General features: G+C 40.8%; 3 protein-coding genes across 4 annotated transcripts; 2 read left to right on the forward strand and 1 right to left on the reverse strand.

Moving 5' to 3' along the window:
• The first annotated feature begins 1,200 nt into the window (after positions 1 to 1,200).
• LOC111952776 (T-cell acute lymphocytic leukemia protein 1 homolog) lies at positions 1,201 to 6,658 on the forward strand. Of its 2 annotated transcripts, XM_023971679.2 has the most exons (4): positions 1,242 to 1,329; positions 3,164 to 3,834; positions 4,230 to 4,327; positions 4,775 to 6,658. In XM_023971679.2, exons 2-4 carry the CDS (start codon positions 3,317 to 3,319, stop codon positions 5,233 to 5,235), a joined length of 1,077 nt encoding a protein of 358 aa, XP_023827447.1. In that variant the 5' UTR covers positions 1,242 to 1,329; positions 3,164 to 3,316; the 3' UTR covers positions 5,236 to 6,658. The 2 variants fall into 2 exon arrangements, with proteins under 2 accessions (XP_070291172.1, XP_023827447.1); XM_070435071.1 differs by lacking the exon at positions 3,164 to 3,834 and having other exon boundaries at positions 1,201 to 1,329.
• A 7,422-nt stretch (positions 6,659 to 14,080) lies between these two features.
• Positions 14,081 to 19,852, forward strand: pdzk1ip1 (PDZK1 interacting protein 1). Its single transcript, XM_023971680.3, has 4 exons — positions 14,081 to 14,245; positions 17,545 to 17,659; positions 18,984 to 19,073; positions 19,313 to 19,852. Exons 1-4 carry the CDS (start codon positions 14,179 to 14,181, stop codon positions 19,383 to 19,385), a joined length of 345 nt encoding a protein of 114 aa, XP_023827448.1. The 5' UTR covers positions 14,081 to 14,178; the 3' UTR covers positions 19,386 to 19,852.
• Positions 19,853 to 20,118: 266 nt separating this feature from the next.
• Positions 20,119 to 24,767, reverse strand: LOC111952778 (multiple PDZ domain protein-like). The gene is made up of 3 exons (XM_023971681.2): positions 24,680 to 24,767; positions 24,299 to 24,422; positions 20,119 to 23,981 (listed from the first exon to the last, which is right to left on the reverse strand). The coding sequence occupies exons 1-3, from the start codon at positions 24,721 to 24,723 to the stop codon at positions 23,835 to 23,837; spliced, it is 315 nt and encodes a 104-aa protein (XP_023827449.1). The 5' UTR covers positions 24,724 to 24,767; the 3' UTR covers positions 20,119 to 23,834.
• Positions 24,768 to 25,048: the final 281 nt, after the last annotated feature.

Here is a 25,048-nt window from a genome sequence, read left to right on the forward strand (position 1 = left end):
TTTAAAAACATTGAAAATTTATGTAAAAGTGCATGAGATGAAAATKGACAAACTAAAGGGTGTGCAATGTGTAGTCATGCAGAGTGTACATTCTGAACCCTGTTTGAAGTCAGTAGGTCACAGCCAAAAAGCTATGTGTGTGCAATGTGTGTCTATGGCATCGGGTTAGCTAGAACCAGTTTTGAAAGTTTTAAAAGTAATGGTTAAAGAGCTATTGAAATTTGAAGAATTTGATTTGTCACTATGTTGACGGTCCCTAACTGCTGTTGGTGGACGTAAGGAAAACTACAGGCGAATAAATATCCGTTGAATATCCAACCTGAATCTGTATTTACCTCGGTAATGACTGCAACCCCTGCAAAATGAAAAAAGCAAGATAAAGGCTTCTGATAATTTAGCCTACTATTTTTCTCTGTAGATCTATATGTTTATTTCATGTAGACTATTTAGCTATAAGAATAGATTACATCATTGTAGAGCCAGTTAAATAATAATGATAACCATAATTGGCAAGGTAGGTTACCAGGTGTAAGCTATGCTGTTTCAATTGAGGTTTTTCATGCAAACCTCTCGTGTGAAAATTGAATATCTGGCACAAGAGACACTTGTTAGAGATAATTGATTGACAGTGTTCTGGGTGTTGTCAAATGCATTAACTTAAGAGTTTGATCCAAATTACAGAGTATTCATTAATTATCATTGTTGCACGATATAATATTATCAGAAATACATTCAGAAGACCAATGGTATTAATTGTACATGTCGCATTCATGTATTCAAATTCATGAATGATTTTAGCATGCACTGTTTAGTTATTCTCCGTCATAAAAGGTTAAGATATTAGTCAAAACAAACACAGCCTAATAGTATTTTTCTCAAGTCAACATCCTCACTGATATGATTTTAAATACGCCCCATTGCTCTATAATTAATTTTGGACTAAGCCTTGGAGCATTTTACAAGGCACATGGGGTGTTTTCCTTTCAAATTTCCCGCTTAGCCTATATTTCAGTGCATATGCATTCTCAATAGGCCTATAAGACAAAAAATGTCCTCCCATTTGCCCTCGATAAAACGTCAAATAATAATGAATAATTGTATAAATAATGGTTAGGGGGCCGCAACTGCGCGCCCTTATCTCTCGTCACCACATTGCACCGGTGTTCAGCTCGTTCCCCATACTAAGCGCCACACTGGACATGATGTGGAATTATATAAAACCTCACTTCCAGTTTCCACACAGTACTTCAGTGAATCTAAAACCTCAGACATGGACGACCCTCGACAAAATGGCTCCACACATATTCTATCAACAACACTCCGGCTATGGTAAGGACAGCACACCAAAATAGGCATTATCAAGTCATATTTGTTGTTGGTGTGGATTTGTGGATATGTTATCTGTAATGGAAATATAGAAAATTGGAAAATTGTTTATCAATGTTCGTTCCTATTTCGGATTGACAAATGCAGGCCAATTTGTTTCTCGGTCAAGGGAAATACACCAGTTAGCCAATCGATTTGGCGTTCACTTTATCTACCAATATAATAGGCTTCGATATTTTCCTTTTTTATTCGTTTAGCAACATATCCACATACTTTGGGAAGGCTAAAGGCTAAGAATAATTTGTGTATGATAATTTCATTCTGATATAGGTTACTGAGCAATAGCCTAAATATATGTAGAATATATTCGTTATGTAGGCCCAGTCTAGAGATGTTATTAATCCCTACATCTTTATAGGCTATTGTGAAACAGAAAATGACCACTCTGTTTCTGTAAAAATGTGTGAAACCAAGGTCTATCTACACAGTTTGGCTATGGAATGAAAAGGTTTTCGCCTTACATTTTGTGCACTCTAAAACCTGATTTAATTCAAACGTTCAAAACCATACGTTAATAATGAATGATAGCCTAAAATAAACGACGCAAAAACGTACCGTATACCCTGTTCTTTTCATTACCTTTTAAGCGCACGAGCTATAACCAAAACAATATTGGTTGTGAAACAAACTACACTTATTCCTGTAGCAGCATGGGAAGAAATAACATTTTGCAGCATGGAAGAAATACATTTAATTTGAAACTAAGTTATGCTCAAGCAACAAAGTAAGAATATATAAAATAAAATACATTCAAAAGAAAAAGACAATGAACGAAGAATTATGAGCTCAATTGAAAAATATGTGCTCAAGAGTGACCGAGGTTATCATTGCAACTTAATTAATATGAGTGTGGTATAGGCTGCTATATTATAACGATAATGATCCAGTGAAAGACAAAGGCTAATTATATTGATGTTTAATTTAGTGGATCCATGTATGTGAAATGTTATGTTGTCTATTGTATTTTGTCTGTCTATTGTCTGTAATATACATTAAAATGAATCGTTATCTCTGCGTGAACATTTTAAAAAAAAGTTTTTTTTTTTTTGATTTAGACAATTGTCTAAAAATCCCAAATAAAATATATATATATTTTAAATGTGCACGCAGAGAAATCGCTTCCGTTTAACGGCGCGACGATTGTTGGGCAAATGCAACAATGTGGAAGAATGATTAGGACCCCTCCCTGTTAAAACCTGTGCGTTATCAGAATTGTTATCCACCCTGCCAGTTAATAGCAGCTTATAAGGTCAGGGTCACGTGAACGTCGAGTACCAGTTAGGCTACCTGGCTTTGTTCTATGTTACATTATTTATTTATTTTTATGTACAGGCCAAATAGAACAACAATTGTTTTAAAAACACATACTCAAAAACCAAGGCTTTAATACTATTCTCTAAAGTAGTAGCCATGTCATGTGATATGATAATTCCCATCTGATGGACTACAAGAGTGCATTCAAAATTGTTAATTGTATTATAGCCGGTAATTGACAAGGGCAGCAGTAATGCAACAGTGTGTTCAAACAGTTAAACACATTGATAGTATAGGCCTATGCACCCACCTCAAGACCTAGACCAATGAATGGATGCAGCTATCTGCCTGCTGAATTGGTTGATGAGTTGGCGCGCGCGGGATTGACAGTACTGGACCCGCAGTGTCGCGAGCGCAGGAGTCTGCATTTTTGTATACAACTATAAACTATAGTTTATTCATTGGAAAAATGGGATATTCATAACAATAAAGCATAAGCATAAAAGCTATCTTGTTTTTGCAGGTGACATCAAGGATTAATATCGCCAGATGAGTGAGGTATTTTCGATGCTCAACTCAGTCAATCTCGGATAAGCCTACCATTAAGCCTTTGCGTTTTTACTAGGCTATTTCATGCATTTTTACGCACGGTCGAATCTATCGAATAACCGTTGAAATGATAGAAAAACTGAAACCAGAACTTAGGCATCTCAGTCCTATGGTCAATGAGTGCAAGTCCCCACAGCACGACAGCCTGACTACTTCCATAACAGGTCGTGTCAGTGGGGAGAGGGGCGAAGCTGTTAGCGAGACACAGGAAAACACGACCGCGGCGTCGGGGGACTCAGCTGAGAGGAAGCGCGTCCCCAGGGAGCACTGCAACCGGACTATCTTCATTAATGGCGTTGCCAAGGAAACGGCGTACCACAGCGAGCTAAAAAAGTTAGTACCGGTTATCGAATTGGCCAGGGGAGGAGGGTCGGTGGATATAAAAGCTAGGGAGCAGACTGCAGACATTAACCACAAGGTACAGACCACGGAGCTGTGTAGACCGCCGATACCCCTGCCACTGGCTTCCTGGGACCCGTTGTTGAGCGAAACTCGAATGGTGCAGTTGAGCCCGCTCGCCGTCCCTCTCCCTGCACGAGCGATGCTGTACAGTAACTTTGCTCAACCACTCGCCACCATGAACAGGTAAGGCATACTAACCGTTTGGAAATGTTTTTATGTCCAAATGATGTGCGTGGTCTTGAGATGTTTATACTGTGGATCAGCGCAATTATTGTTGGATATGTATTGGATTTATGTAGCTTAGGTCTATCCCAAGTTTAGGCCTGAAATGTGCATTCCGATTTAAATTGTTTTCATTATTATTATTATTATAATTATTAGTGGCTATTAAATAATAGTAATAATAATAATGATTCGTGTTATTATAAAAGCTTTGCGTTTTTCATTTCTTACTTGGCAAATGGAAATGCGTAGGCCTATATCAACTGTCATAGTTATGTCCAACAGAATCACCAGTATAAAAGTCTACAGATATATTAATGTGTGGTCTAATTCCACACTTATACATCTTTCTCTAGTGGCTACGGTGGCGAGACAGAACAGTATGGCATGTACCCCAGCCATCGGATCAAACGACGACCCGTGCCTTATGAGATTGAAATCAACGATGATAATGGTAAGAGTATTTTAGATTTTAATAATTATGTCTATCCATATTTTGCTCTGGATATTGCATCAAACTGTCAGGGTGCAAAGGGGTGAAGGGAGTTTCCGGACAATAGTCGTTTTAAAGAGAAAAGCTGCATTAGGAATACAGAGAAGGACCACTTGTAAAGTGCTAAGGCACTGCATCAAGTCTAACTGTCATACCATTAAAGTGTGGTTTAACACAGAGAGATGACATCTGGGTTAGTGGTCTTTAGACAGAAGGAAAGGGCATTTAGGGAATGGGGATGACAAACTCGGTTTCTGGAAGGCCACATTGCAGGCTTTTGTTTCAGCCCAGCTCTAACACATCTGATTCAACTATACTGTACATACTGCTGGTGTATGCAGACAGTGTATTATCAAACATATCAGAATACCTACAGTATGTAACACCCTCTCCTCCTCTCCCTCTCAGGCTCGCAGCCCAAAATTGTGCGGCGGATCTTCACCAACAGCCGTGAGCGTTGGCGCCAGCAGAACGTGAACGGGGCATTCGCTGACCTCCGCCAGCTCATCCCCACCCACCCGCCCGATAAGAAGCTCTCCAAGAACGAGATCCTCCGACTGGCCATGAAGTACATCAACTTCCTGGCCAAGCTACTAGACGACCAGGAAGGTGTGGTGGGGGGCGGAAACGGCAGCGGTGCTGAGGGGGCCTGGGCTCCCGAGGGCCATGAGGAGAGCCTGGTCCGGGAGGAGCTCCTCCAGGGCATGCTGTCATCCAGCAACTCCAGCTGCGGGAGTCTTCTGGGCGGGGATGGGAGTCCCGACAGCTACACCGAGGACCAGGACTCGTCTGTCGAGTCTCGAACGCAAACCTCCAGGGTTCTCCATCCTCACTCTGGACTCCATGTGGACGAACGCAACCACAGATGACTCAGCATTTTCCCTATGTGGAGAAGAAAAGAGACAATGTGAGAAGCAGGAGGTTGGCGATTTGGAGCATTTTTCCACCTGGGTAGAGAGGGGTCAATAGGGTGTGTCGAATGGCGATGCATTTGTGTGTACAGATTTGCTCTTTCTCTTCTTCCTGTTTCGCTCAATGGCTCTGTCTGTTATTGGCCAATCCAGAGGAGGGTGTGTTCTCTGGTGGAACATGAGACTTTGTCCCAGCTGCTGTTGTAAGCAGGTGATGGATTTGGAAGTCATGAAAGTACAAACTAAGATGAAAATGAAGAAAATATTTAAAAACAGTGAAGGTGTTTCTGGAAAAAGGCATGAAATTGCAAAATGGTACCTTTTCTTGTCTAAGGTGAAAGTTTGTTTAGGTACACTGCTTGACTCTAAACAAGAATGAGAACTGTGTTCTTAAGTACTCCAGACTACTAAATGTAAGTGACTTGTCTTCATCTTAGGGTCCGCTAAAGTTCTTCTGAGTTCCTTTAGAACCTAACATTTGGGGTTTATCAAATAATAACGTCCAGACCTGAAGTCCAGAAATGGTTTTCTTGAAGATCATCTCTTAGTTGTTGGATGGCACAGTTCATCCCCAGCACAAATAGTTATTCAGTGAGATAACTGATAATAACCGATAATCGGTCAAGACAAAAAAGTGTGAGATCTCAGTGTGGCTGTCAATGTTGGGAGAAGAACAAAATGTTTAAAAGTGTACTTGTTAATGTGATATTCACATAAACCACATGGTTGCAATATTTACCATACAAAATGTAATTGAGATCATAAGTACGACGCCTGTCTCTTATACACATCTAGATGTGTATAAGAGACAGCACACACACACACACACACACACACACACACACACACACACACACACACACACACACACACACACATACCATTCGAAGTTAACTGAGAGCCAAAACAAAGGAGGAAATCATTCCTGTCCAATAACAGAACAATAAAACAACATTATAATATCTCTGTATCTAAAGATATTTAAAGACCGGTACAAGCATTCCACTCTAAGTGTACATAAAACAGACAATGGAACATTTTTTTAACTGCTTCTTTCCCTGTAACCATGGTACATTGAGTTTATCCTATTTTTTCATATTCACTTCTTTCATTTATCTTTTATTGATAACATTCATAAAGGAAGTGTTTTACCACTGTATTTAACATAATGTACATGCTATTTCAGCAGACTATTGAGTAACCAGAATTGGTACCTTTTAATTCTATAATGTATTAAATATAGAGGGTTATTTTTTTGTGTGATATTTTGTAGGATAAAACCTTTCGTTGTAAAGGGATTAAAGAGCCATCTATAAATACATGCAATGTTATATCTCAGAGAATTGTATGAAACCACAAAATAAAAAATGGAGAAAAAGAACTTGACAAACGTGTGCTGTTGTGCTAATCATTTCCAATTCATGTTATATTTGTCTGTCATCTATTAGATAATTGGGTCTATTTTACTTTAAACATTCCCGAAACATAAAAGTACTAAAACCAACCAGGTGGACCCATACAACTACATATAGAATCATAGTGAATTATAGGATCTCTGTGGGTAGACCCCTCACAGGGGGAAGATGCTTCCCATTTTTTGAATTAGAGGCCTATCTGCAATCTGCATGGGCAGTAGTTTGCAAACAAAGACATGGTGTAAACATTGTTCGGTGCATGAGTTTGATTGAATTCCAATAGCAGTAGTTTAATTTATGCCTATTCCAAATTGGTTTTCAAATAGAGATACAGTACATGGAAGGAATTGGTATGAGGAAGGAATTTTATTTATTATTAAAAAAAATTGATGTTGACCCCAACCCCCAAAACTATCCATTAAAAATGCCAATCGAATTTCAACCCATTTTTAGGGCAGTTCCCACCATTTGAAATTCCAATCCTTAAAGATGACCATGGCCTATCATCATTGAATAATCCATCCACAGACAGACCCCACAATCTGGATAGATGCCTCTTCAGATGAGATGCAATGGGTCCAATGTAACCTTCGTGTTCCCACCATATGAATTGACCACTATTGTTATTATCCACTAATACGATTGAGATAGAGTGGAGCTAGAAGGTATTTAAGGGGGCACTGGGGAGCAGTATGTCCTGATTACAGCTCTATGATGAGTGGAGCGATGGTGCAGATGACTGATAAGAATCACAGCCAATGAAAAAGCCATCGGAGACGGAGAGGTTAGGGTACTGGTCCCGTAGGGAATGAAGGGGGGTGTGTGAAATACTGACGCATCACCAGTTCCCATCGCGGTCTACGGGCATCATTTTAATTTCAGGAGAACATGGGAAAAGAGCCTAATGGTTAGAAGCAGAGATATACCGTCTCTTTATAAATGGCTCTGATTGTAAGTAAACTAGTATATCACACAAAATGTGAGCATGTGGTTAAATAATATATGTGTATATGTGGGTAAATATTATATGTGTATATGTGGGTAAATATTATATGTGTATATTTAAGCAATAAGGCCAGAGGGAGTGTGGTATATGGCCAATGGCTGTTGTTACATACGACGCAACGCGGAGTGCTAGGACACAGGCCTTAGCCGTGGTATAATAGACATATATCACGAACCCCCGTGGTGCGTTATTGCTATTATAAACTGGTTACCAACGAAATTAGAGCAGTAAAAATAAATGTTTTGTCAAACCCGTGGTATACGGTCTGATATACCACGGCTAACAGTCAATCAGCATTCAGGGCTCAAACCATCCAGTTCATAAGTAGGAATATATTATGTATGTATATGTGGGTATATATTATGTGGGTATATATTATATGTGTATATGTGGGTGTATATTGTGTGTGTATACGTGGGTATATATTATGTGGGTATATATTACGTGTGTATATGTGGGTACATATTATGTGTGTATATGAGGGTACATATTATGTGGGTATATATTATGTGTGTATATGTGGGTTTATATTATGTGTGTATATGTGGTATATATTATGTGTGTACATATTATGTGTGTATATATTATATGTGTTATTTGTGGGTATACATATTAATGGTGCTTACATAATATTGTGTATAACACTTTACAAGTGGTGAGAAATTATGTATGGGGTAGAATATGTGGGTTTATATATAAAGCCATGTAATATGTGTAAGTATAACGCACTCATAGATCTTGTGTATTTTGTGGGTTATATAATATTGTGTATATATATTATGTGTCTATATGCCCTGGTATAAGTATTACGGGTGTATAATAGTCGGTTTATATTATTGGTGATATATTTGGTATACTATGTGTGTATATGTGTAATATATTTATGATTTATTTGTGGGTAATAAACTATGTGGATAGTTGGTAATAATATACGGTGATATTGGGTATATAATAATTTATGTGTGTATATAAATCCTATATATATATTTTATATATTTAATTATTGTGTATATTGTTGGTATATTTATTTCATATGTATGGTATGACGAGTAGTGTGTGCTATATTATATGTATGTATATGTGGGTTTATATATGATGGTCGTATATGTGGGGTACATATTATTTGTATATATTTAGGTGTGTTTTATTGAGTGTATATATTAAGTGTGTATATATTATGTGTGTATATGTGGGTATATATTATGTATGTATATGTGGGTATATATTATGTGTGTATATTTAGAATATGAATACTTAGAATATGTGGACAACTACAAATACCTAGGTGTCTGGTTAGACTGTAAACTCTCCTTCCAGACTCACATCAAACAACTCCAAACCAAAGTTAAATCTAGAATTGGCTTCCTATTTTGCAACAAAGCATCCTTCACTCATGCTGCCAAACATACCCTCGTAAAACTGACCATCCTACCGATCCTCGACTTCGGCGATGTCATTTACAAAATAGCCTCCAATACCCTACTCAATAAATTGGATGCAGTCTATCACAGTGCCATCCGTTTTGTCACCAAAGCTTCATATACTACCCACCACTGCGACCTGTACGCGCTCGTTGGCTGGCCCTCACTTCATACTCGTCGCCAAACCCACTGGCTCCAAGTCATCTACAAGACCCTGCTAGGTAAAGTCCCCCCTTATCTCAGCTCGCTGGTCACCATAGCAGCATCCACCTGTAGCATGCGATCCAGCAGGTATATCTCTTTGGTCAACCCCAAATCCAATTCCTCCTTTGGCTGCCTCTCCTCCAGTTCTCTGCTGCCAATGACTGGAACGAACTACAAAAATCTCTGAAACTAGAAACACTTATCTCCCTCACTAGCTTTAAGCACCAGCTGTCAGAGCAGCTCACAGATTACTGCACCTGTACATAGCCCATCTATAATTTAGCCCAAACAACTACCTCTTCCCTTACTGTATTTATTTATTTTGCTCCTTTGCACCCCATTATTTCTATTTCTACTTTGCACATTCTTCCACTGCAAATCTACCATTCCAGTGTTTTACTTGCTATATTGTATTTACTTCGCCACCATGGCCTTTTTTTTGCCTTTACCTCCCTTATCTCACCTCATTTGCTCACATTGTATATAGACTTATTTTTCTACTGTATTATCGACTGTATGTTTGTTTTACTCCATGTGTTACTCTGTGTTGTTGTATGTGTCTAACTGCTTTGCTTTATCTTGGCCAGGTCGCAATTGTAAATGAGAACTTGTTCTCAACTTGCCTACCTGGTTAAATAAAGGTGAAATAAAAAATGTTTAAAAAAAATATATTTGGGTATATATTATGTGTGTATATATTATGGGTGTATATGTGGGTATATTTTATGTATGTATATGTATGTATATGTGGGTATATATTATGTATGTATATGTGGGTATATATTATGTATGTATATGTGGGTATATATTCTTCGTTAAGAAGGACTACATTGATCTCATACTGCACATAAAGGACCCAGATCAAGACTAGTCCACAATTTAAAGGCACTTTCAATAGAGATTTTCCATTGGTATTCATTTTTAGTCCAGGACTAGGTTTAATCTGTATGTCCAGGGAACTGGCCCATAAGGAAGTAATGACACAAATACACAGTGAGTGGGAGGTGCTACATCACCCCAGTATTTACACAGCAACTGTGCACTTGTCTCACCCCCACTATAATGACACAGGCAAACGCAGAGATTAAACAAACACAGGTTTATATTTCAGAGGCCTTCACAAAACATTTAAGACGTGGATTATGTTGTGTAGCTACAGTGTATTCAGAAAGTATTCCAACTCCTTGACTTTTTCCATAAGAATTCAGACCCTTTACTCAGTACTTTGCTGAAGCACCTTTGGCAGTGATTACAGCTTCGAGTCTTCTTGGGTATGACGCTACAAGCTTGGCACACCTGTATTTAGGGAGTTTCTCCCATTCTTCTCTGCAGATCCTCTCAAGCTCTTTCAGTTGAATGGGGAGCGTCACTGCACAGCTATTTTCAGGTCTCTCCAGAGATGTTGGATCGAGTTCAAGTCCAGGCTCTGGCTGGGACACTCAAGGACATTCAGAGACTTGTCCCGCAGCCACTCCTCCGTTGTCGTGGCTGTGTGCTTAGGGTTGTTGTCCTGTTGGAAGGTGAACCTTTGCCCCAGTCTGAGGTCCTGAGCTCTCTGGAGCAGGTTTCCATCAAGGACCTCTCTGTACTTTGCTCTGTTCATCTTTCCCTCGATCCTGACTAGTCTCCCAGGCCCTGTCGCTGAAAAACATCCCCACATATGCCACCACCATGAGCCCTTTAGGTGCCTTTTGGCAAACTCCAAGCGGGCTGTCATTTGCCTTTTGCTGAGGAGTGGCTTCCGTCTGGCCACTTTACCATAAATATAAAGGCCTGATTGGTGGAGTGCTGCAGAGATGGTTGTCCTTCTGGAAGGTTCTCCCATCTCCACAGAGGGACTCTGGAGCTCTGTCAGAGTGACCATCGGGTTCTTGGTCACCTCCCTGACCAAGGCCCTTCTCCCCTGATTGCACAGTTTGGCCGGGCGGCCAGCTCTAGGAAGAGTCTTGGTGGTTCCAAACTTCTTCCATCTAAGAATGATGGAGGCCACTGTGTTCTTGGGGACATTCAATGCTGCAGAAATCTTTTGGTACCCTTCCCCAGATCTGTGCCCCGACATAATCCTGTCTCGGAGCTCTACGGACAATTCCTTCGACCTCACGGCTTAGTTTTTGCTCTGACATGCACTGTCAACTGTGGGACCTTATATAGACAGATGTGTGCATTTCCAAATCATGTCCAATCAATTGAATTTACCACAGTAGGACTCCAATCAAGTTGTAGAAACATCTCAAGGATGGTCAATGCAAACACCATACTGTAGCTACATTTCGAGTCTCATAGCAAAGTGCCTGTATTACTTTGTAATAAATTTGCTAACATTTCTTAAAAATCATTTTTTCTTTGTCATTATGGGGTATTGTGTGTAGATTGATGAGGATTTTTATTTAATTTAATACATTTTAGAATAAGGCTGTAATGTAACAAAATGTGGAAAAAGTCAAGGGGTGTGAATACTTTCCAAATGCACTGTATGTATAGAAATGTATTTAGGCTGATGTGCAGTGAACATTTTATAGGCACTGCACACGCACGCACGCACGCACGCACGCACGCACGCACGCACGCACGCACGCACGCACGCACGCACGCACGCACGCAGCGCACGCACGCACGCACGCACGCGCACGCAACGCACGCACGCGACGCACGCACGCACGCACGCACGCACGCACGCACGGCACGCACGACGCACGCACGCACGCACGCACGCACACCACACACACACACACACACACACACACACACACACACACACACACACACACACACACAGAATGTCATATCTTTATACTTGCAACAGCGATCCAACAATATTAATTACAGGTCTGTGCCACACTTATCTCCCAATTATGTATTGCTTTCAGGGTAACACTCAGAATAAGACCTTCCAGATATGAACAAAACATCAGCTCCATCCGTAAAAACTACTCTGGTGTATATCCACCCATAGATTAAATATGTTAATTTCACATTCATGTCATTATGTCCATTCAAGCGTATTGAGTATGAGAGCGAGTTCCCTCCATTGAAATAATGGATTAAATCGAGACACTTAAACTCAGCGAAATCACAGCGGATTCTTGTCCCTTTTTAACTCTTAGAATCCTTCTCCCATAAGAAGACAGTGAGAGAGCAGTCAGAGCAGCCAGGAGCCAATCTGGGAATGCATTCCAAATGGCACCCTATTCCCTACATAGTGCACTACTTTTGACCAGAGACCTATGGGCCCGTGTCAATAGTAGTGCACTGAATAGGTTGCCATTTGTGCCTTTCAAACAAAGACCAGTGTTACAGACAGATAACAAAATAAAACCTCTTTATGGCTGGAGATACCTAGATAGACAGGGGGAGAAATCAATTAATGGCCCCCTCCCTCCCTTCCTCCTTCAATCCCTCCCTCCTCCCATCCCTCCCTCCCTCCTCCCATCCCTTCATCCTCCCGTCCCTCTCTCCCTGCCTCTGTGTGTGGTTGATGGGATGGATGGGATGGGCCATATGGGAGTTGTGCTGTCTCCAGAGAACAGAACTGAGGGCTGGTTCTCAGCAGGTAACGGGACAGTGGGAGAGATGCTGCTACTGGCTCTCAGGGTCGCTATCTGACATCATTGCCAACCTACTCCCCTGAGGTGTGTGTGAGGGAGAGAGAGAAAGAGAGAGGGGAGGGAAGGGAAGGGGTGGTGTTAATGAGAGGGCGGGGTTGGCTGAAAGGGACCTGCTAATTTGGCTGGTGCTAAGGTTAGGACAAAGCCTAGTACTGATGGACTGTATAAACTGACAGACAGACAGGCGGATGGACAGACACACACACACGTGTGTCCCTGGAGTCCAGAGGGGGTGTGTCCACTAACCTTCCAGCACATTCCCCTTTCTACTCTACTAATCCAGCCTTTCACATTTTCCCGTCATGCCTGAAATAACAACATGCACCCATGTGAAGCCCACTGCACCAACTATACCCATGCAGGCTACAGTAACTACTGAAAGTACAAAAGTATGGCTCTGCTAAACATCAACTTTGACTGCAAAGTCAGCTCCCTTGTTGCATTATGTCAGTCATTCTGGCGCATTGTCAAGTTCACCTTATTAGCTTTTCAATGAGATATAGTAAACTATAGTTTTCTGATAACAAATCATCCTAGTGTACAACTCTAAATCATGTTAGAATTATAAATTAAACTGGAGAGGGCTGTTTAACTCAGGCTAATATAGCCTACTATAAAAAATAAATAAATTGTGAAGTGGTAACTCCTTAGTGGGCAAAAACGGAGTTCCACGGTCCTTTTACACTAGAACCTCCAGTGACATATTAGAAGTGTGGTCATGAGACACTCACCAAGCCAAAGTCCTTCTTCAGAGATTACTGTTTATTCTCTAGGTTTCTGTGTGTTTCCACTGAGCTGCTATTGGAGTGTGTTTATATAGTCTACTTCCTGGTCACTATAGTGGAATATCCCCTTTACCAAGTGTTATTTATTGAAGTGGACCTAATAAGTGAATGTTCTCTAATTATGTGTACTTCAACATTTGTAGGACAGAGAGATTAATTTGCACATCTGAAATAATAACAATATTTGCATATTTTCTGTTAATAGATGGATGGCCTACAAATGTCAATCCCTTCCCGAAATCAGCAAATAAAACATGAGGTTATAGCTATTATTACCGAATCATCACCAGTTGTTTGTCTTAGCAGGCATGGGTTAATCATTAACCGAATACTGCGCCAGGATGTGTGTTCTTTTCATGCCAAAAAACACAGCTGAGCTACATAGAACAAACCTATTCCGAAGAGCTGCTCACAAGGCCATTTTGTGATCTATAAACAAAATTTTGTGAATTTTCAGAGTCAACAATGGGGAGAGATCCTACTGTGGTTATATGGCTGATGCTGACTTGGGGAGTAGTCACAGCTCAAATAGGTAAGAACTGAAACTAATGGTTACATTTGTTAGTTTATAGTAGCCTACATAAAGAAATAGCTGCCTTATGTGACTGCATGCTGTTCCAACTCACTGTTGTTAATAGAGTGGGGAGAATAAAATATAATATACATACACTACCGGTCCAAAGTTTTAGAACACCTACTCATTCAAGAGTTTTTCTTTATTTTTACTATTTTCTACATTGTAGGATAATAGTGAATATATCAAAACTATGAAATAACACATATGGAATCATGTAGTAACCAAAAAAAGTTAACTGGTGTGCCTCGTTAAAAGTGCATTTGTGGAATTTCTTTACTTCTTAATGCGTTGAGCCAATCAGTTGTGTTGTGACAAGATATGGTGGTATACAGAAGAAAGCTCTATTTGGTAAAAGACCAAGTTCATATTATGGCAAGAACAGCTCAAATAAGCTAAGAGAAACGACAGTCCATCATTACTTTAAGACATGAAGGTCAGTCAATCTGGAACATTTCAAGAACTTTGAAAGTTTCTTCAAGTGCAGTCGCAAAAACCATCAAACGCTATGATGAAACTGGCTCTCATGAGGACCGCCACAGGAAAGAAGAACCAGAGTTCCCTCTGCTGATGAGGATAAGTTCATTAGAGTTACTAGCCTCAGAAATTGCAGCCCAAATAAATGCTTCACAGAGTTCAAGTAACAGACCAGTGGTGGAAAAAGTACCCAATTTTCATACTTGAGTAAAAGTATAGATACCTCAATAGAAAGTTACTCAAGTAAAAGTTAAAGTCATCCGGTAACATAGAGTAAAATTCTAAAAGTATTTGGTTTTAAATATACTTAAGTATCAAAAGTAAATGTATAAGTGCTTTTGGTTGTCAGGAAAAATGTAAAAAATACAATCTTTTCTTTAGGAATGTAGTGAAATAAAAGTAAAAGTAGTAAAAAATATAGGAAAGTGGTTAAGTAAAGTACAGATACCCCCAAAAACTAATTAAGTAGTACTTAAAAGTATTTTTACTTAAGTACTTTACACCACTGTAACAGACACATCTCAACATCAACTGTTCAGAGAAGACTGCGTGAATCAGGCATTCATGGTCGAATTTCTGCAAAGAAACCACTACTAAAGGACACAAATAATAATAAGAGACTTACTTGGGCCAAGAAACACGAGCAATGGACATTAGAGCAGTGGAAATCTGTCCTTTGGTCTAATGAGTCCAAATGTGAGATTTTTGGTTCCAACCGCCGTGTCTTTGTCAGATGCAGTGTAGGTGAACGGATGATCTCCGCATGTGTGGTTCCCACCGTGAAGCATGAAAGAGGGGGTGTGATGGTGCGCGGGTGCTTTGCTGGTGACACGTTCCGTGATTTATTTAGAATTCAAGGCACACTTAACCAGCATGGCTACCACAGCATTCTGCAGCGATACAACATCCTATCTGGTTTGCGCTTAGTGGGACTATCATTTGTTTTTCAACAGGACAATGACCCAACACACATTCAGGCTGTGTAAGGGCCATTTGACCAAGAAGGAGAGTGATGGAGTGCTGCATTAGATGACCTGGTCTCCACAATCACCCGACTTCATCTCAATTGAGATGGTTTGGGATGAGTTGGACTGCAGAGTGAAGGAAAATCAGCCAACAAGTGCTCAGCATATGTGAGAACTCTTTCAAGACTGTTGGAAAAGCATTCCAGGTGAAGCTGGTTGAGAGAATGCCAAGAGTGTGAAAAGCTGTCATCAAGGGAAAGGGTGGCTACTTTGAAGAATCTCAAATATCAAATAAATGTTGATTTGTTTAACACTTTTTTGGTAACTACATTATTTCATATGTGATATTTCATAGATATTTCATAGTTTTGATGTCTTCACTGCTATTCTACAATGTAGAAAATAGTAAAAATAAAGAAAAACCCTTGAATGAGAAGGTGTGTCCAAACTTTTGACCGATACTGTATATATATATATTATATACCAGTGGTTGAATTTTCCTAACAATGTGCAATAATTTTCCATAATGAACCATTTATTCATTCATTTACATTAATTTTTTTTTTTTTTACAACAAATGTTTGGCCTTTTACTTACCATTTACATGTTCCCTCCATCAGCATAATGCATGCGTAGGTTCATGGAGTTGTTTTCTCTGCTCATACAGGAGTAATAAAGGCCTAGTTCACTCATTTTGTGGGGGGGAAAAATGTATTTTTTATTTAGTTATATTTATCAAGGGGTGCTGCAGCATCGTTAGCACAGTTAGTTTTGACAGATGAATGACACATTGTCTGGGGTTTCTTGATTCCCATCAGTTAAGAGCCATCAGCCAGAGGAGAAATGAATAGTGTCACTCAAGAGTTTATCTTGACTGCCATGTTAATAATCCCATCAACTGGGACGATAACTCAAGAGAATGAAAATCACATTACAGAACATTAGAATGACAAGTGACAGACATACAGCATTGTCTAAATTAAACGCTTAAAAGTGCAATCTGTAATTTACATGACCGGGAGACCCATGAGGTGAAGCACAATTGGCCCAGCGTCGTCTGAGTTAAGGGAGGGGTTTGGCCTGCCGGGATTTTCTTGTCACATCGCACACTAGCGACTCCTTGTGGCGGGCCGGGCGCCTGCAAGCTGACCTCGGTCGCCAGCTGGATGGTGTTTCCTCTGACACATTGGTGCGGCTGGCTTCCGGGTTAAGCAAGCAATGTGTCAAGAAGCAGTGCGGCTTGGCAGGGTCATGTTTCGGAGGACGCATGGCTCTTGACCTCCGCTTCTCCCAAGTCCATAGGGGAGTTGCAGCGATGGGACAAGACTGTAACTACCAATTGGATATCATGAAGAAAAAATGGGGGGAAAAGTACTCTATGCAACAATTGCACCTGTAACAACATGATGAATCAAAATGATTGCTTAATTGGACACCTTTAAAGCTGCAAAATGTAACTTTTTGGGTGACATGACCAAATTTGCATAGAAACACTAGTTATAGATCTGTCACTCTCATCGAAAGCAAGTCTAAGAAGCGGTAGATCTGTTCTATGTGCTATATTTCTATGCGTCCCGTTCTTAAGTTTAGTTTTTTGCGTCTTTTACTTTCGGTTTTGTACAACAGCCTCAAACAGCTGAGAATATTAGATTTTAGTTAAGATGGTACAATGATTCTCTTGTTTTGTCACATAAGCTGAAATTAGGCGAACTATTAGAATTTTAGCAACCAGGAAACGCCGGAGAGACATCTGCATATTGCACCTACACACCGGTATCCAATGATGACTTCCCCCCTATGTCCTAACTCTTTAAGGTAAGGTGGAGCGGGCACTGCCACAGTGGCTGACGGGCATCATAGCTGTGGCCGTGTTTCTCTTCCTCATCTTCGTGGCGTTTCTGGTCAACAAGGCCTGGTGTCAGGACTCGAGGTGAGCCAAGACACCAAGACACCATGACACCTGACCATCTCCACAGTCCCCACAGCTACTGTAGTAGAACAGTCAACACTGTCATAGGTTGTGACTGAAAACGTTACATGGCGTCAAATCCATTCTTCTTCATGTCCTTCTTTGCCCAATTCATCATCCCACTCTCAAAGCACATTGGAGGAGAGAATCCAAGGTTCCTGTCTCGGGTGTGCTCTGCCAATGACCTAAATTTGAGAGTGAAGTGAGGAATCAAAGAAAGAAGGACGGAGGAAGCGAGGAATTGACAGCTAAGGTTTTCAGACATAGCCAAGCACATCATGGTTCTAAAGTGAATAATTTAAAGATTTAAAGAGTATTGGGTCTTTAGAGACCCACTTGGGCTCCTGAGTGCGCAGCGGTCTAAGGCACTACATCTCATTGCTAGATGTGTCACTACAGATCCTGGTTCAATTCCAGGCCATATCATAACCGGCTTTGATTTTGAGTCCCATAGGGCGGCGCACAATTGGCCCAGCGTCGTCCGGGTTTGGCCGGGGTAGGCCGTCATTGTAAATAAGTACTTGTCCTTATATGCAGGATATTATATTCTTGGTACCATTTGAAAGGAAACACTTTGAAGTTTGTGGAAATGTTAAAGGAATTAAGGAGAATATAATACAGTAGATCTGGTAAAAGATAATACAAAGAAAAAAACAACCGTTCTTTTGTATTTTTTTTGTACCATCATCTTTGAAATGCAAGAGAAAGGCGATAATGTATTATGCCAGCCCGGGTGCAATATAGATTCTGGCCACTAGATGGCAGCAGTGTATGTGCAAGGTTTTAGACTGATCCAAGGAACCATTGCATTTCTGTTCAAAATGTTGTATCAAGACTGCCTAAATGTGCCTAATTTGTTTATTATTAACTTTTCATGTTCAAAACTGTGCACTCTCCTCAAACAATAGCATGGTATTATTTCACTGTAATAGCTACTGTAAATTGGACAGTGCAGTTTAACAAGAATTTAAGCTTTTTGCCAATATCAGATATGTCCATGTCCTGGTCAATTTTCTTGTTACTTACAACCTCATGCTAATCGCATTAGCCTACATTAGCTCAACCGTCCCGCAGGGGACCCACCAATCCTTTAACTGACTTGCCTAGTTAAATTAAGGTTAAATAAAATAAATAAAAAGACACAATTACTAGGTCTCGAGCCCAATCTCGTTTTTCCATCTGCACCCAACGACATGAGATTGACTAAAAACTTTATAATTGCTTCTGAATCTGAATGTAAGGGAGCGTTACTGTCTGTTTACCATCTGTTATTGATTACATGAAGGCCAGACACCAAAGAATGTGAGTGTGGGAAGACCCCTGGGTATGCCAAGACCAATGGAGACCACTATGATACCAGCCTGGACATGTTCAGGTAAGATGCCACTTAATCGCTCTTGTTTCGTAGTCTACTTTTCTAACAGTACTGGTGACCTGCAGAGAAATAATGTTGGTGTGTGTGCAATTACAGTAGGGCCTGTGTTCTAATAAGTATGTGTGTGTATATGTGTGTATGTGTATATATGTGTGTGTGTGTGTGTGTGTGTGTGTGTGTGTGTGTGTGTGTGTGTGTGTGTGTGTGTGTGTGTGTGTGTGTGTGTGTGAGACCCACAGGAGCAGAGATCACGAGGGTGCATATGAGAACATGGACCTCGAAGGTATTGAGGACAAAGTCACTGTCATGTGACCAATGAGAACCAATAGAAGCCACCAATCTGTGGTTTGTCGTGCACACGCACACACACACGTAGTTTCAGAGACATGCAAAAGCAATTTACCAAGAGCACTCCAAGCAAGTCGCAAAAAGTTTCAAGATCAGTAGATATCCATTAAAGTGAATCTTAGAGTGTAGAATCTAATTCTGATTTGTTTAAAAAGCTACAGTACATATGGGCCTAATGTGTGATAGAACTCTTAAAACCCTTTCCTGTAGTCAAAGGACCAAATCGCCATCTAGTGGCCTCATGGGTGGAATGTTATTAATATTTTTCATAATTTCATAACAGATAAACATTTTTGTATTTTTTTTTACAGAAGAAAATCTGGTGTTTCTATTTCAAATAATTTTGTTATACTGTATTTCAGTCTCCTGTGATGTATATAAAGTGTAATATTGGGATRCAAACTCAAAATGTAATACATTACAACTCTAGATCTGGTATTGTACAGGTGTCTTCTTTTTATAAGCCCATAACCATGTGTGTGAGGTGTGTACTTTTGTTTCAAAGTAGATGTGTTTAAGACTACCAAGAAACACTCTGCATGACCCTGATTTAGCCCACTGAAGTATGAATATAGAGACATGAAAAATAAAAGGAACAATCCTCATAACAATGGAAGCAATTGAGATATTCCTTAACAGAGTATCAATGAGACACGGTAGAATGACTTATTAAAATACATTCATTTTAAGGACTGAACAGCCACACTTGAAGATCAGAGGGAGGACATGGTGGAAATGGTTGTGGTCCCCTTGTATTTAATAAAACATCATCATCAAACAATTAATCAGAATTCATAAAGAGCATCAATGTAGGAACACACTCAGTACACACATTTAAAGATACGACTTGCAATTGTGATCATAGACAATATATTTTTCACACAAATTCTTCTATAGATATACAGTGCTTTCGGAAAGTATAAAAAAAATAGTGATGATAAATAATAAATACATAGAGGGATGAGACGTGAAAAGAGAACAGAGACAGACCTTTTCCACATTTTGTTACGTTACAGCCTTATTCTATAATGGATTAAATAAATTAAATAAACATTTGTGTGTGTAGATTGATGAGGGAAAAAAATATTTAATCCATTTTAGAATAAGGCTGTCAAGTAACAAAATGTGGAAAAAAGGTCAAGGGGCCTGAATACTTTCTGAATGCACTGTATGTACTGTTTAAACACGTTTTTACAGCATAGCTTGTCACATGTGGACATATGAAAGGTGGATCGTTTCTTTGGATTTGAAAATGCAAAATGTGGAACGATCAATGAGGTGAATTAAGATGTTTTCTGTGGCACTAAGGTCAAGCAGTCAGTTCATCGGTGGCATCATAAGACGGAAATATTGGGAGTTACAGGATCATCAGCAGTACAATACACACACACACACAGCCTCCACACAGGAGGAGAGGGAGGGGGAGAGAGGGAGAGCAGTGAGTGGCCGGATGTGTGCATTTAAAGGGATTGAGCATTAAGACTTGACAGCGCTAGGCTCTCACAGAACTAAGACCGACATATGATAAATACCCACTGTCTACTCTAGCACATCAGAGACTCATGGCACAGCAGTAGTTCCCTTAAAAGGCATCACATGGCACTAGTAGTACACTTCCTCTAAATCCTAGGACCACTTCTGAGTATTCAGGGCACACATTTAAGACACAGCCTACAATTAGATATTGCCACCAGATTGCACTTTTTTTTTAAACTTTATTTAACTAGGCAAGTCAGTTAAGAACAAATTCTTATTTATAATGACAGCCTAGGAACAATGGGTTAACTGCCTTGTTCAGGGGCAGAATGACAGATTTGTACCTTGTCAGCTCGGGGATTTGATCTTGCAACCTTTCAGTTACTAGTCCAACGCTCTAACCACTAGGCTACCTGTCACCCATTAACTGAGACGGGCATGGTTTGAGAGTTAATATGCAGGGTTAATATACAGTGTTGACCAGGGTCGTATTCATTAGGGCACGGCGTAGCAAAATGTTTTTTCATTCAGTTCAGGTAGTCCCTCCTTGTTTCAGACCATTTTTCCTAGTTTGGTGTCTAAAGAACATGACCCCTGGGGGGTCTCAAAGTGTTTAGGAGGAACACGTTGTCACTTCCTGTGAGTGTGGAGGGGTTTATGGGAGACAGACAAAGGGCTCAGAGTGAAACAGGATATCCTGTCATTGTTGGACGTGGCAAGCTTCTCACCACTGGACAGGACAGACACACATGGGTCGTATTCATTAATGCACACAGTAGCAAAATGTTTTTCTTCGCAAAAACGAAAACATGCGTATCTTACTGGACATGTTCAGTTTGTCCCTTCCTGTTTCAGACCATTTTCTTCCGTTTGGTGCCTAATGAATACGGCCCTGCTATATGATGATTACCATGTCTCATAACAAGAAATAATGGATCATTGTTGATTCTCATTGTTCCCAAAAATGATGTAAAAATAATCAATTGTTTTACTGTGAAAAGCTAAAGAATAAGCTTACTGTAACATACAGGTAGTACCATCCACATAACATAAAGGCAGGTCAAACTACAAGTATTAGCACCTGGTTGAAACGTTTCCAGTCCACTAACAAATTCAAATTATAGTCTGTGAAAGATTGGATAGGAAGTGAATGATCCCACTCAAAGCAGAAATAGCATAATTTCATAATAGCATATCACAATATGATAGCATAATAGCATATCACAATATCATAGCATATCACAATATCATAGCATCATATCACAATAGCATAATATCATAGCATTTCACAATATCATATCAAAATATCCCATCCTCCTTCTACCAGTAAGGTTCCAGACCTGTTTGTGCTGTCTGGTTTGGCGTGACAATGACCATGGGAGTAGAACCAAAATCTGGGAGCAGGCTAGTTAAGACATGTACGGTCTGAGGCCACACAGTTATCTGAGGCACTGCCACGCAGTTAACTGAGGCACTGCCACGCAGTGGTCTGAGGCACCGCCACGCAGTGCTAGCTGTGCCACTAGAGATTCTGGGTTCGAGCCCAGGCTCTGTCGCTGCCGGCCGCGACCGTGAGACACATGGGGCGGCGCACAATTGGCCCAGCGTCGTACGGGTTAGGGGAGGGTTTGGTCGGCAGGGATGTCCTTGTCCCATCCCGACCTAGCGACTACTCCTGTGGCGGGCCGGGCGCATGTACGCTGACACGGACGCCAGGTGTACGGTGTTTCCTCCGACACATTGGTGCGGCTGGCTTCCGGGTTAAGTGGGCATTGTGTCAAGAAGCAGTGCGGCTTGGTTGGGTTATTTTTCGGAGGACGCATGGCTCTCGACCTTCGCCTCTCCCGAGTCCGTACGGGAGTTGCAGCGATGAGACAAGACTGTAACTACAAATTGGATACCACGAAATTGGGAAGAAAAAGTGGTAAAAAAATGTATAAAGAAGCTTCCTACAGCAACTTCTTGCAGGTCTACACAAGGTACTGTATAGTGACACCAGCCGGTAGTTGGGTGGCCTTTATAACTGCCTTTGAATGTCTACAGAGGGAGTTATGTCATTCTTACGAGCATGCTATGAAGTGTATTAGAAGGGCACGGCTGTTTTCCAGTTACTATAGAATGCATTTCTTCTTCCTTTGGCCATGTCTAGCCTAATCACTGTTGAACTGAGTAGTACTGTGTAAGAGCCAGTCACTAGGAGTTTAAATTGTCTGTTTGCAACAAGTATGACATGATATGAGACAAATGGACAAGTGTCTGTGATGAATGAGAATGTGTCAACCTGACAGTGACTAACTAGCCTATTGTGCATGTGTGTGTGTGTGTGTGTGTGTGTAGTATCTGTTCCAGTTTAGTGCGTCCTGCCGAGACCATTCCTCCTCACAGTTTGCACAATAGCAGTACCTGCAGCTAACATCGCTAACGGCTAACCAGTGTCTCCCCATAAGGGAGATGCTAAGCTAACGCTAGGCTAACGGTGAAGAGACCTCCTTAACCAACTGAACCATTCATATTGCTCTATCAGTGTTCTATGATGTGTGATCACACAAAGTTGAAATGACACAAAGAGATCTCATATTCACATCGTTCACATATAAAGCTTCCCACTTTGCTTCCTCGCTTCATAATATCCAAACGTTCACCATTTTGAGTCGTGTATACAGTCAGTACAGCGGTTGAACCGCCCTCACAGGGAAGCTCCTAAGATGGCACACAGGAAATGAGGTGTCCCTACTTCCTGCAACCCCCCATATACAGTCCTCTTATTTCCCATAGTTCAACCACCTGTGTTAACTATTGACTGAATCCTTCCAGAACCAATGTCCCCTTCATGTTAACGGGCTATTTAATGGGCTGAAGACGGGCATCAGTTGTTGGTCAACTCCTCTCAACATGTTGGGAAGTTCAAACCAGTTCAAGGGGTAGAGTGTGTGTGAGCTAGGACAGCACATCCAGGGTGACGGCCCCTTTCTGTCTCTTCAGTATGGCCACAGCCAGCTCGTGTGTGGTCCCTTCCAGACTCTCTCCGTTCACAGACAAGATCTGGTCACCCCTCTTCAGACGCCCGTCCACCGCTGCTGCCCCCTGCAGCGACAACAGGGGAACGCACACACACACACACACACACACACACACACACACACACACACACACACACACACACACACACACACACACACACACACACAAAATGGTGGAAATACAAAAATTGGCCTTGTTACAGTATTTTTTAAATGCAACCTTATGATCCTTCCTCCCTTCTTTCAAGTAATCACTGATCTGTTTGTGTGTGTGTTTGTTTCTGTGTGTGTGTGTGTGGGGAAGGGAATTCTGCTGCCATCTAATGTCCCAGAGGGGAAATCAGGACATGTGTGTGACGGTGCAGAGTTAGATATGGTTACCTTGCTGAAGACAGTCTTGATGTAGATTGGCAGGTCTCCATGAGGGCTTCCGAAGCCTCCTACGATGCTGAAGCCCAGGCCGTCAGAACCCTTCTCCAGGCAGATACTCTTCGGTTTGGGGGCTCTGCAGAGAGCATCACATTGTAAAACAAGCACTGTATAGCTTCAAAACGGGGGGGAAACTATTATTTTGATCTCATGCATCCATTGCTCGGTTTATGAATTTGGGAGTGGTTACATTTCCCCTAGCCCTCAGCTGTTTACCAAACAAGTGGCTGGGTGACTGCTTTTTTGTTTTTTCGATTGGTCCTTTAACCTTTAGGGTAGAAGAGAAAAAACGGACCTCAGATCAGTGTCTAAGAGATACTTAGTCCAACTTACTCTGGTTCCCCTGGTTGTGTCTCGGGGCTGCTGCTAGTCGACATACTCTCCACCTGACTGGCTATAGCACTGATGTTGGTGTCAGCGATCACCTTTAAAACACACACACACACAGACACACACAGACAGAAGACAAAACAATGCACGTGTCAAGTTAAAAAAAGTATTATTAACCAGTCATGATCTGTGCATGAGTGTGTGTCTTTTGTGTGTGTGTGTGTGTGTGTGTGTGTGTGTTATAGACAAGGATGAGTGCCAGTGTATGATAATCCTATCATATCAAAGTACAGTACATGTGATATGTGTTCAAAATCAACCCCCTATTTTAAACTTTAACGTCCTTCATGGCTGAATAGAATTACAGAAGAA

The sequence above is a fragment of the Salvelinus sp. IW2-2015 genome, linkage group LG26 (assembly GCF_002910315.2).
Source record: "Salvelinus sp. IW2-2015 linkage group LG26, ASM291031v2, whole genome shotgun sequence".
Classification (NCBI taxonomy): Eukaryota; Metazoa; Chordata; class Actinopteri; order Salmoniformes; family Salmonidae; genus Salvelinus; species Salvelinus sp. IW2-2015.